At 45.8% G+C, this 11,933-nt stretch overlaps 1 protein-coding gene across 1 annotated transcript; it reads left to right on the top strand.

Annotated features, from left to right (window-relative positions):
- Positions 1-246: 246 nt before the first annotated feature.
- LOC118994351 (serine/threonine-protein kinase 3-like) lies at positions 247-1,224 on the top strand. Its single transcript, XM_037056995.1, has one exon. The coding sequence runs from the start codon at positions 259-261 to the stop codon at positions 1,222-1,224; it is 966 nt and encodes a 321-aa protein (XP_036912890.1). The 5' UTR covers positions 247-258.
- The last annotated feature ends 10,709 nt before the right edge of the window (positions 1,225-11,933 follow it).

Here is an 11,933-nt window from a genome sequence, read left to right as displayed (position 1 = left end):
GGAGCACCCAAATATATAAGAAAAATCCTAGAAGACTTCAAGAAAGATATTGACAGCAACACAATTATAGTAGGGGATTTTAACACCCCACTGTCAAAAATGGACAGATCTTCCAAACAAAATATCAACAAAGATATAGCTGCACTAAACAACACCCTAGATGACATGCACTTGACTGATATATATAGAGCCCTTCATCCCAAAGAAGCTAAATACACATTCTTTTCAAATGCACATGGCCTTCTGCCCCCCGCCACCATGGAGCAGCTGCCAGCGCCTAAAAGGAAGCTAAAAAAGCTGAGTGAAGACAGTTTGACTAAGCAGCCTGAAGAAGTTCTTGATGTATTAGAGAAACTTGGGGAAGGATCTTACGGAAGTGTATTTAAAGCCATACATAAGGAATCTGGTCAAGTTCAGGCAATTAAACAGGTACCTGTTGAGTCAGATCTTCAGGAAATAATCAAGGAAATTTCTATAATGCAGCAATGTGACAGCCCGTATGTTGTAAAGTACTATGGCAGTTACTTTAAGAACACAGACCTCTGGATTTTTATGGAGTACTGTGGAGCTGGCTCTGTCTCGGACATAATTAGATTACAAAACAAGACATTAACAGAAGATGAAATTGCAACTATTCTTAAATCTACTTTGAAAGGACTAGAATATTTACATTTTATGAGAAAAATCCACAGAGATATAAAAGCTGGAAATATTCTTCTCCATACAGAAGGACATGCAAAATTGGCAGATTTTGGTGTGGCTGGTCAGTTAATAGACACAATGGCAAAACGCAACACTGTGATAGGAACTCCATTTTGTATGGCTCCTGAGGTAATTCAAGAAATAGGCTACAACTGCGTGGCCAACATCTGGTCCCTGGGCATTATTACTTCAATAGAGATAGCGGAAGGAAAACTTCCTTATGCTGATATTCATCCAAAGAGGGCCTTTTTTATGATTCCCACAAATCCACCACCAACATTCAGGAAGCCAGAACTCTGGTCTGATGATTTCACCGATTTTGTGAAAAAGTGCCTAGTGAAGAATCCTGAGCAGAGAGCTACTGCAACCCAACTTTTACAGCATCATTTTATCAAGAATGCAAAACCTGTACCAATTTTAAGAGACCTGATTGTGGAAGCGATGGAGATTAAAGCAAAAAGACATGAAGAACAGCAACGAGAATTGGAAGAGGAGGAAGAAAATTCGATCATGCGATACTGATTTTGTGCTGAGATGAGTCAATTGTATTACATAGTAAGGAATAATTTGTGAATATACAAAGAACTCACACAACTTCACTCTAAGAAGACAACTAACCGAATTAAAAAATGGGGAAAGGACTTGAACAGACACTTCTCCAAGGAGGACATACAGAGAATCCAGAGACACACGAAGAGATGCTCAATATTGCTTGCTATCAGAGAGATGCAAATTAAAACCACAATGAGATACCACTTCACACTGGTGACAATGGCTATCATAAACAAAGCAATAAACAACAAATGTTGGAGAGGGTGTGGGGAAAGGGAGACTCTGGTGCACTGTTGGTGGGATTGTAGACTGGTACAACCATTATGGAAAACAGTATGGAATTTTCTCAGAAAACTAAAATTGGACCTGCCTTTTGACCCAGCAATTCCACTGCTAGAGTTGTATCCTAAGAACCCTAAAACACCAATCCCAAAGAACCTATGCACCCCAATGTTCATAGCAGCACAGTTTACAATAGCCAAGAGTTGGATGCAACCTAGGTGCCCATCAGTAAATGAATGGATCAAAAAAGTATGGTACATATACACAATGGAATTTTATGCTGCAGAAAGAAAGAAGGAGTGCCTACCTTTTGCAACATCATGGATGGAACTGGAAAGCATTATGCTGAGTGAAATAAGCCAGGTGTTGAAGGACAAATACCATATGATCTCACCTTTAACAGGAAGCTAAACAACAAAACAAACAAGCAAGCAAAATATAACCAAAGACACTGAAATAGAGAACAGGCTGACAGTGACCAGAGGGGAGAGGGGAGGGAATTTCGGGGGAAATAGGGGAGGGATTTAGAGGAACATATATAAAGGATACATGGACAACAACTGAGTAGGGTGGAAATGGGAGGGATGGGGGAGCATGGGGGTGGGATGGGATGGGAGTAATAGACAGAAAACTGTACTTGAAAAATAATTAAATTAAAAAATTAAAAGAAAACCCTATGGTACTTTTACATAATGTGCTACTACACAGCCAAAAGAAGGAACTCCTACCTTTTGTGACAGCATAGATGGAATCAGAGAGCAGTATGCTAAGTGAAATAAGCCAGTCAGTGATAGACAAATACCATATGATCTCACCTATAAGTGTTATCTCATAAAATAAACTAATAAATGAAATAGAACCATAGGCATGGAAACATGGAGCAAACTGAAAGTGACCAGAGGGGAGGTGGGAGGGAGACAATGGTGGAAAGAAGGGTATGGGGCTATACAAAAAACATGTATGAATGATTTATGAACATGAACAACAATGTGGGAATTGATTGTGAGAGCAGGGGCTGGGATGGGCAGAGGAGGGTGAAAGGGGAATAATTGAGAGAACTCTAATAGAATAACAATTACGAAATATTTTTTTTAAAAAAAGGCAAGTCATGGTTGGTCTTCTTGTCCTGATTCCCCAAGTTGGTAAAGGGGGTAGCTGGTGGGAAGGAGGACTGTGGTGGCTAAGGGGACTCAGTCTATCTGCTGAAATTAAGGAGCTCTTAATCTGCAGTTTTTCATCCCCAAGGAGTAGAATTATATTTCAATTTATTTTTCTTTATACCCAAAATTCATTCTTCTGAGAAGGGTTCCATACAATTTTCCAGACTGTCGAAGGGATTTTTGGTACACAAAGAGATTAAGAACCCATGGGAGGTAGCTGGGCAGTAAGACCTTTCTCCCACCCCTACCCCACCTCATTCCAGCCAGATACATAGTCAGGAGTCAAACAAGACCCCTAATTCTTTTTAAAAAATAACCTTTTCTATTTTTTATGAAATTTTATCTAGGTTAAGGCATTTCTAATTGAGGGCGGAAAGAGTGTGTAAAAGAATAAATATACATCCCCATGCCCACTTCATTTCCCAACCTTTGACACCGCAGCTCTTCATTTCAGAGTGAACTGAAGGTTTCATAAGAATAAGAGTTTTGAATGGTGGTTAATTGCAATGATATTAATTCACAGTTTATAGGGTGATAGATAAGAAGGGCTAACTCAGATTTTTCCTTTTACTGCTCCACACAAATATTGGGTATAGTCTAGATGTTCCCTGTCCAATACTGGAGTCATTGGTCACACGTGGTTATTTAAATTTAAGTTAGTAAGAATAAAATAAAATTAAAAAATCAGTTCTGCAGTCATACTGGCCACACTTCCGGTGCTTGACAGCCCCATGTGTCTTGTGGCTACCATACTGGAGAGTACAGACATAGGACATTTCTCTCACTACAGAAATAGTCACTGGACAGGGTACCTCAAGAACCTCTTTATCTTGTTTACCTTTCACTCAAGACCCTAGCCTGGGCCTTGCCCCCTCAACTTTCTCCTTTTCTTTTCTAATACCCTCCATTGCCACTCATTCTGAGTACTTGACCGCCAACTCCCTCCCCTCACCCAGGTCCTGTGCCATGATGGTGTGTGTGAGGGGATTCCTACAGGGGGTTCAGCCCCACAGTTTTCAAATGACTTGGCACATTCACTACTTCTTTGTGATGTCCTTCGAGTTAGGAAGGACAGCTATATATATACACCGTAAAATTTTTTAACCAGTGGGGAAACAGTCTCAGAGAGCACAAGAAACTTGTCCAAGGTTGCATGTCACCCAGGCCATCTTCCAATTTGCAGTACAGGCTTCTTCTCATGGTTTTTGTTTTGTAAAAATTTATTCTAGTCATGTGGTCCTAATAAAAGTGGGCAAATTGACTTAACTTTTGAAAGTGGGTAAATTGACGCTTTGTTATGTGTCTTAAGCAAGGTGTGACTGTGCAAAGGAAGTGTGCCGGTGGCCCAGAATCCAGCTTCAAATCCCCTGCCTCTGCTGTGAGCCACCTGGCTGTGTGATCTGGGGCAGACATTTTCCTCTTGGTGTCTCAGTTTCCTCATTTGAAAAACACCAGGAGATAAGTTTTGGGGATGCTAAGGTTTCTTCCAGCTCAAATAGTCAACTTATATTTTTGATTACTTTTTACTCATATGGCTCTTGATTATTTATTTCTCAAAGGATTCAAAGACCTTTAAAAAACTTTGCCTCCCCTTGTTTTAGGGTAGTCATAATTCTAACAGGGTTTCTATTGGTAATTTAATAGGGTCATCTTTAGTGAGACATGTGAAGTTTCATCTAGGCCCTTGCTACCCCAAAGATAGCCCTGCACCAACAACAGTGGCAGTCCCTCGGAGCTTGTTAGAAATGCAGAGTCTCAGGTCTGCTGGACTGCAATTTTATTAAAATCCTAAGTGAGTCATTTGTGCCCCAAAGCTTGGGCAATTCTTACTCAGGGCCTGGAGAAACAAAACTAAATGCAACTACTAGAAATCTGCCTTAGAAGGGCCAGGCATGCATAGGAAGCTTGCTTGTGCTCCAAACCATCCCAACCCCTCCCCTTGGGCATTTTCCACTTCAGCTTTGAGCTCCTTCCCGGGGGCAGGGATATATTCTTGTCTACACTTGGTGTTGGTCCTGGAGTCCACCTTTATTTAGGGATTCACATCTGCTCTTACAGCTTCTTTCTTGCATTTCATTTAGACTTTGACTAAAGCTCTCTGGCTGACAGCAGCCTTTTCATGCATACCTCATGGTCCTGCAAGGCCTGTGAAACTTCAGATTAGAATACTGGGTTCAGGGATACACTTGCAGTTAGGTGGACTCTGGGCAATGTGGCCATGAGTCACTAAATGGCTCAAAGGAATGTTGGCTTGACATCCTTGCAGTCCACCAGGGACCTAGAGAAACACACTGTTTCTCACCACGCAGGGAGGGAAAGCAGGTTCTGTTAGATCAGGAACTTGGGAAATGGTTATTTCAATTTTGACAACAGGACAAGGTGGGACTCAGGACACAAATGTCCCAGACTGGGTGAAATTCATAGGCTATGAGACTCTTAAGTGCTTTTGTGTGTAAGTCTGCTTGGGCTGCCATAACAAAGTACCAAAGACAGAAGGGAGGAAGTGACAGGCATCTTTTCTCACTGTCTGAAGGCTAAAGTTTGAGAATAAAGTGTCAGCAGGGTTGGTCTTCTAAATATCCTCCTTTGCTTGTGATTGGCTGTCTTCTTGCTATGTCCTCACATGGTCTTCCCTCTGTGCATGCTGATGTCCTAATTTTCTCTCTTTATAAAGACACCAGTCTCTAATGACCTTGTTTTAAAAATTACTCCTTCAAAGACCCTGTCTGCAAATAGAGTCACACTCTAGGGTACTGGGGGTTGGGACTACAACATACGAATCTGAGGTGATACGATTCAGTTTATAACACGCCATCCCAAATAAATTCTGTATGTTGGTGCCACACCATGTGGCTGTGTGTATTCCCAAGACAGATGTCACCATGGAGTTTGGACTTTAGGGAAGCCAACTACTCATCAGGTGTTTTGGACCCAGAACCTGACCCATGGGACTCTGCAAACTGTAGAGTGCCTGCCTGACCCAATCACATTTTCCCTTGGGAAGCAGGAAATGAGCCATGCCCAGAGAAGCTGGGAGCTCCCTTCTGATGAGAAAATATCAAGTCACTAGCCTTTTGGCTGGATCCTGAGGGAATGAGAGCCATAGTTCTGGATCTGTGTGAGATCAGTTGTACTTCCCAGGCTTGACCAAGAGGAGCCAGAGTGACTGGTCAGTCTCCATGTTCCATGTCACACAAATGCCAGGACTCACTCATTCCTTGCCACCCAAAACTAATTTGAACAGAGAGATGTATGAATGGTGAGCATTGCCAAGGAACACATGGGGAAAGAGGCCCTTGAATGGGCCATTAGGTGACCTCTGAGAGACCATCAGGTCCAGGATGAAGAAAGAAATGAGGTCTCAAATGTCTCTCAGTTTGGGCTCCCCCGAGACAGATTTGTATGCAAGTAGTTAATAAGGGAGATGATCCCAGGAAGGAACAACAAAGAAGTAGGGAGCTGAGACAAGGAAAAAAAATAAGCCATTATAGGGTGTGTTAATGAGCAGATTGCCACTGAAAGCAGCTGGAGACCTCTGGGGGATGGAATAGAATGTGTCTCTCAGTTGTTCCATCTGCCTTGAGGAAGCTACAGTATTTATCCGTCAACCTTACCTGAAATTGGTTGAAGACCATGAACTTCCCTGCACTTGCAAACTGTCCCAGGGGTCTCACACCCTCCTGCTCCTGCTTTAGGCAGCAACTTGCAAGTACTGGCAGTAGGCAGCTGTAGGGACACATGGGAACAGGGAGTAGTAACCTGGGGTTGTGGGCATCCTGCTGCTGTCTGCAACGAACACTTCCTCCTATCCAGAAATGCTTGGAGGAGTTGACCATGTGAACTAGTGGAGAAGGACTGGACATTGTGGTCAGACTATCGGGTGTCTGATTCCTTATAAAACACACAAAATTGAATTCTTTTGGCTTCACTTCATAAATCCAACCCTCCCCCCCTTCTACTTTGGTCTATGCTTAGGCCATTCTTTTATGTTGTTGCTAGCAGAGTTAAAGAAACATGGTGAGGCCTGAAATTAAATACTTAAGTAAATTATTGTAAATCTCTCAGATTAGGGAACATAGCACTATACTCAAATGGATCTTTTAACTTATTTTCTGTTTCCTCCACATCAGAAAAAAATAGGTGATTATTTAAAGATATGAAATTAACTGGTATAAAGTCTTCCAGGGGTAGACTTTTCTTGTACTCTGAATCATTCCAGGGGTAGAGGGAACTTGCTTTTGTCACCAAAGAGATGTCAGGCCACAGGTTCAGGAGTGAGAACAGATGGAGTGTGCCCCTCAGGTGGGCTTCTGGGCTTGTTTGTCTTTACATAGTACCTCATGGAGGTTGTGAGGGAAGTGCTGGGAAGGATTCTTGGAATAAGTCAGGGGATTACCACCCAGACAAGCCTGGCTAGAACTTGAGGTTCCCTGGTAATGGTTACTGGCAGAGTCCTGCTCTGTGGAGAAGCCTGCCACCCAGCTGCCTTCTGAAGAATGGGAGGAAGTCTTGGTCCTCCTCCATCCCCTCTCTTCTCTTGTAAATTCCACCTCCACCGTTTGGACTTGCCCTTTGTAACAATGATGCCTTGTTCATAACTTCTCTGAGGCTCAGTTTCCTCACTTGTTGAAGGGCTGATTTGGTGTGAGAATCAAGTAAGAGGATGTCAGAGAAGTGCTTAGCAGGTGTCTAGACATAGGGTATATTCAATAAACGGCGGTGGTGGTCATTGTCTTCAGGTACGGGGGCTGAAGGCAGATAATTTTGGTTTTCTCTGTACTATTTAATAAATAAAGGTAAAATACCACTGGGGACATACGCAGAAAGAAAAGAGATGGGGTTTTAAAAAACAGTTTTCACTTGGTATCTGTAAATATTCTGGCAGGAGAAAATATTTTGGGGTGATGGAAATGTTCTATGTCTTGACTATGGTAGTGACAGTTATATAAGTGTCAATATCAGCAGCCCAAGAAAGGGGGAAGAGGAGAAAGGGGTTGGGCTGGGATGGATAACTTTAGCCTCTTCCATCACATTCTAGGCACCAAGTTTAATTGTCCTGGAAATAAGATCTAACAGCCTGTCCTTCCTTCTCCAAAGTAAGTGGACAACACCTGACTGTGCACCCCGCCCCCCTCCACTTCACACTGCTCTGGTGTGGGGGGCACCTCATCCAGACATTTCTTAAATCCTGCACAGGTTAGAGAGGCACTCCATCAAGGGCGGGGTCTGAAGGGGAAGTCTTTTCTTATCCAATTGCGCCACCGGGCGGACAACTTGGACACTGCGGAGTCCTTAATGAGAGCGACCTGCTGGTACTCGGGTGAGGGGCTTAAGAAAGTGAAGGGATGGGGGTACTGCCCGACGGAGTGGGGAGTACTGGGTGGAGGGGGCAAAATGGGAAAATCAAGACAACTGTAATAGAATGATCAATAAAATCCAATTTTTAAAAAAGAAAGTGAAGGGATCAACGTTTGGAGTCACGAATGTCTTTGATGCTAGGCAGCTCCACGTCATGCATCCACGAAAAAGCTAGAATTTCTGATCACATTTGGGAGGGACGGACACAGAGATTTAACCCCTACGGTTTCTGGTCCGCTGCCCACAACCATCCTTTTAGAAAGGCAATATGGCGGGGGTGGAAGTAAGAGTCATCTACAATCTGGTCCGCTTTCCACTCTCGGATAACCTAGCGCTCCAGTCGAGCCTTCAATACAAAATAATCTCAGTGGGGGTGGGGGACGTTTTCTCGCCTGCATTGCCCAGACCCTAAAGCCGGTGTCAGCGTGGCATCTCCTCTCGTTGACCACCTGGCGCCATTGCACTGCTCGTCCGTGGCTGGAGAACAGAGCGACACCGTTAAGTAGCTTCTCTTTGCATTTTTCAGCGGCACAAGCAATGTATTGGGATAAATTGGATGCAAGGGTAGCTGCAGCCTCGACGCGGTGGTGGGCGATAAGTGAGGGTCTCTTCTTCCTAATACTCCCTTCCTTCTCCCCCTAACCAAAATCAGAAGCCTTGTGCATCATTCTCTCTCCCTGAACTTACTGGACTCACTGCACCCTTGCAGAACTGCCCATCCCGCATTCCACCCACTGGACTCCATACGTTCGCGGGGACCATTCCAGAGAGCGGAGACCGCACCCAGGTACTCCTCTGGAGTCCTCCTCGTGGCCAGCGCGTGCCCCGGCCACCGGATGAGTTCACTGTCCTGACATAAGCTGGGGTGGAGACAGGAGATGGCACGCACGTGGTGGAAAAATGGGAGGAAGTTACAAGCAAGGAAAAAGTGTCCCCAAGTGAAGATGGCCCCTGTAGATGCGCACTTTCCAAGCCTCCGTTGCACTGGTAAGCGGACGGGGAGTTGGTGGATCCCGCCGCCAGGGGACTTGAAAGCTCTAATCCTGCTTGATCCTGCAGGGACACTGCAGGAGTGCTGAGCTCCGGCGCCTCCTGGCGGTGGCTTGCGGCCTGCGAAGTTACTCCCGCCCCAGGCTGTTGAGTCTGCGGGACACTGGGTCTGCCAGCAGGCATGCATTTTCCCGTTCCTTCGGGTGGCGGCGCCGAGGCCTATTCGTCTTTTTACTAACAACGGTGCCCCGGGAGGAAAAAGAAAATTAAAGCCATTAAAAAACAGGGTGGGAGAAAAGGGGGAGGGAGAGAGCGAGAGAGCGAGAGAGTTGGGGCGTTGGTGAAAGCAATAAAACTCAGATCGCTTCCTTAGAGAGATAGCAGCGTTTATAATGAGATGGGGGAATCAGGAGTTTATTTGAAGATCCTGGATAAAAAGATGATATATCGACACAGTTTAGAGTGTCATTGTGCCTGGACTCTCAGGAAGCCACAAGTACATATTTCCTGAAATACCGACCAACACAATATCTAATCCACATGCCACTTAAACATGGGAAGGGAACCTCAACATTTCACTGTTTCGCGCTTAGTTTCCAAGTTCTGGGTGGGAAGACCCCACCTGGGAAGGCTTTGGGTCCTCTGGAGGTCCCTCCCCTGGCCTATGTCTTCAGTCGAAGTAATCACTTAGACATGGGCTTTAATAAATACGTCTGGGAACTGTCCTTATGTTCGGTAAATATTGGATTAGCTTTTCAATGACCAGGCTCTTGAAAAGGCTCCAGAAATCCACACCAGGTCTCGACTAAGCCTAACAGTCAATAGGTAAGAAAAATAAGTGATTTTCCTGGTTGGGGTGAGGGGTATTGAAAAGGGGGTTCCTACTCCTTTCAAGTTATCTGAGTCTTCTAAATATGACAGTAGCACTAATTAGGAAAAGAAGGAGTGCCCAAATTTTGGATTAGCTGTAATACCCACCATCTCTGTTGTGCTCCGTTGGGCTGAGCCACTTTCCCCACAGGAGAACATATGTGGGTTCTGTTTTTATTTCAACAGTGCTCCGCATAAACTCTCTTTGTTTAGCACATATTTTTTTTGTTTGGGGTTGCTTATGGAAGTTTTTGACCCAGTTATTGGCGAGGCACATGGTCCAAAAAATCTCCCACTGCCCAATGCTAACTCAGACAGCTTAGGTGAGGCAAAACAACCCCTCCCCCCCCCCCCCCCAGCAAATTCCTTGGAAGCTCTGCTCTGCCTCCTTGTTACCAAATTTTGCTAACAAAACAATGCTGGAGACATCAAGAATTAAAGAGGAAGTCCCCCTCTCCTCCAACATGGCGTGAGGGGGGAAGGTGGGGCTGGTAAAAGAAGTTTATGAACTGGTTTTCCATCACACCAAGATGCCAGTGGGATTTCTGCACATAATTTGAATGACATGAAGGTGGTATCTGAGTGGGGCAAAGTCAATGTGCCTCAGAACCAGCTAGGTCTGAGATCCACCTAGGCCCAGGATTAAGGGGCCCCTTGGCCTTTCCAAACCTTTCCTGCAATGCCTGCAAAGGTGGCTTAGTGCTCCAGGGCGTCAGACTGAGACTAGTGCAGGAACCAGGGGACTGGGTTTTCACCTACCCTGGAGCCCAGAAGCCCAAGAGTGAGGGGCATCCCCCAGGTCCAGGGCAACCAATTTCTTTCTGAGCCCCTCAGTCCTGCGGCTTCCATGCAGGACTCCCAGGTAGAAGAAGCCTAGTTGCCAGCTCTGATGAACCTGAACAAATAAAATGCAGGTAATAAGCCCAAACACTGAAGGCCAGAGCCCTAGAGTTACAGCGGATATTTGGTAGAAAGGCGGGGTGGGTAGGGGAGTAGGGAGAGGAGGAGAAAGAGAGAGACCCAGCTTTCTGTGTGTCACGGGGCCTAGGCGGGGCAAGTGCTCTCTGAATCCATCAAAGACAGGGGTGGCTTTTTTCCACTCCTCCAACCTCCTCCCCAATAGATATAGCACGAATTTTTAATGCGTCTTCCTTTCACAGACAACAATAAAGGGTTTGAAAGCCAGACACAATTTGGGTTTTGTGTGGATCCCTCCTCGCGCTCCCTTGGCCCAGCTGGCCATATGGAATCCAGCATGGAGCCCGCAGATGACAAAGGGACCCAGTGACAGGCCCAACAAAACCCCAAGGAGACTTCTGCCTGACTCCGGGATTCACTGCCCGGGATAAGCGCGCTGAATGGTGCGGGGTGGATGGGTGGGTGGGGGCGGGAAGGCGGCCCCTTCTCCCTCTTTCCTTCTTGGTCCCTTGAGATCCATTCTCCGCCCTTTTTTAATATGCACGCCTCTAACATCCCCTGCTCCCAGCTCTCCCATTGTGCCATTTGTGTGTTCCGCTATAGATTGGGCGAAGATAGACTGCTGAAACAAACCTGGCGCCGGGTGCGCTCCAAGGGCACTGGGGTTAGGGCCACACAGGGCTCTGCGGGGGCTTTTATTAACTCCAGGGGGACCCAAGGACAGAGAGAGGCAGGCTCCGGGCCCACCTCCCTGCCGCTCAGCACATACCCAGGCTACAGGCCGGCGGGCCTGACCACTGCCCCAAATGTACACACAGTGGAAACCTGCGTGAGAATTTGGACTTTCCATGCCACCTGCTTCTTTCCTGGAAGCCTGGGAGTTCCAACAATCCATCTTGCCCCTAGAAGCCCTGGGCCAAGAATGTAGTCTTGGGGCTGTGCCTCAGGCCTCCTGACAAACCCACTCCAAGAGGCTCTGAGCTCTCACCTCTCTTCCCAGTCGAATGGGGGTTACAGGAAAGTTATGAGTGGGATACTCAGTGGTTGGTACCAGGACAAGTTGGGTATTGGACTATCGCACAAAAAGCGACTGGGGGAGAA

The sequence above is a fragment of the Sturnira hondurensis genome, unplaced genomic scaffold (assembly GCF_014824575.4).
Source record: "Sturnira hondurensis isolate 20B ecotype Veracruz unplaced genomic scaffold, ASM1482457v3 Scaffold0009244, whole genome shotgun sequence".
In the NCBI taxonomy this organism is placed as follows: Eukaryota; Metazoa; Chordata; class Mammalia; order Chiroptera; family Phyllostomidae; genus Sturnira; species Sturnira hondurensis.
This window is presented reverse-complemented; position numbering and strand designations above follow the sequence as displayed.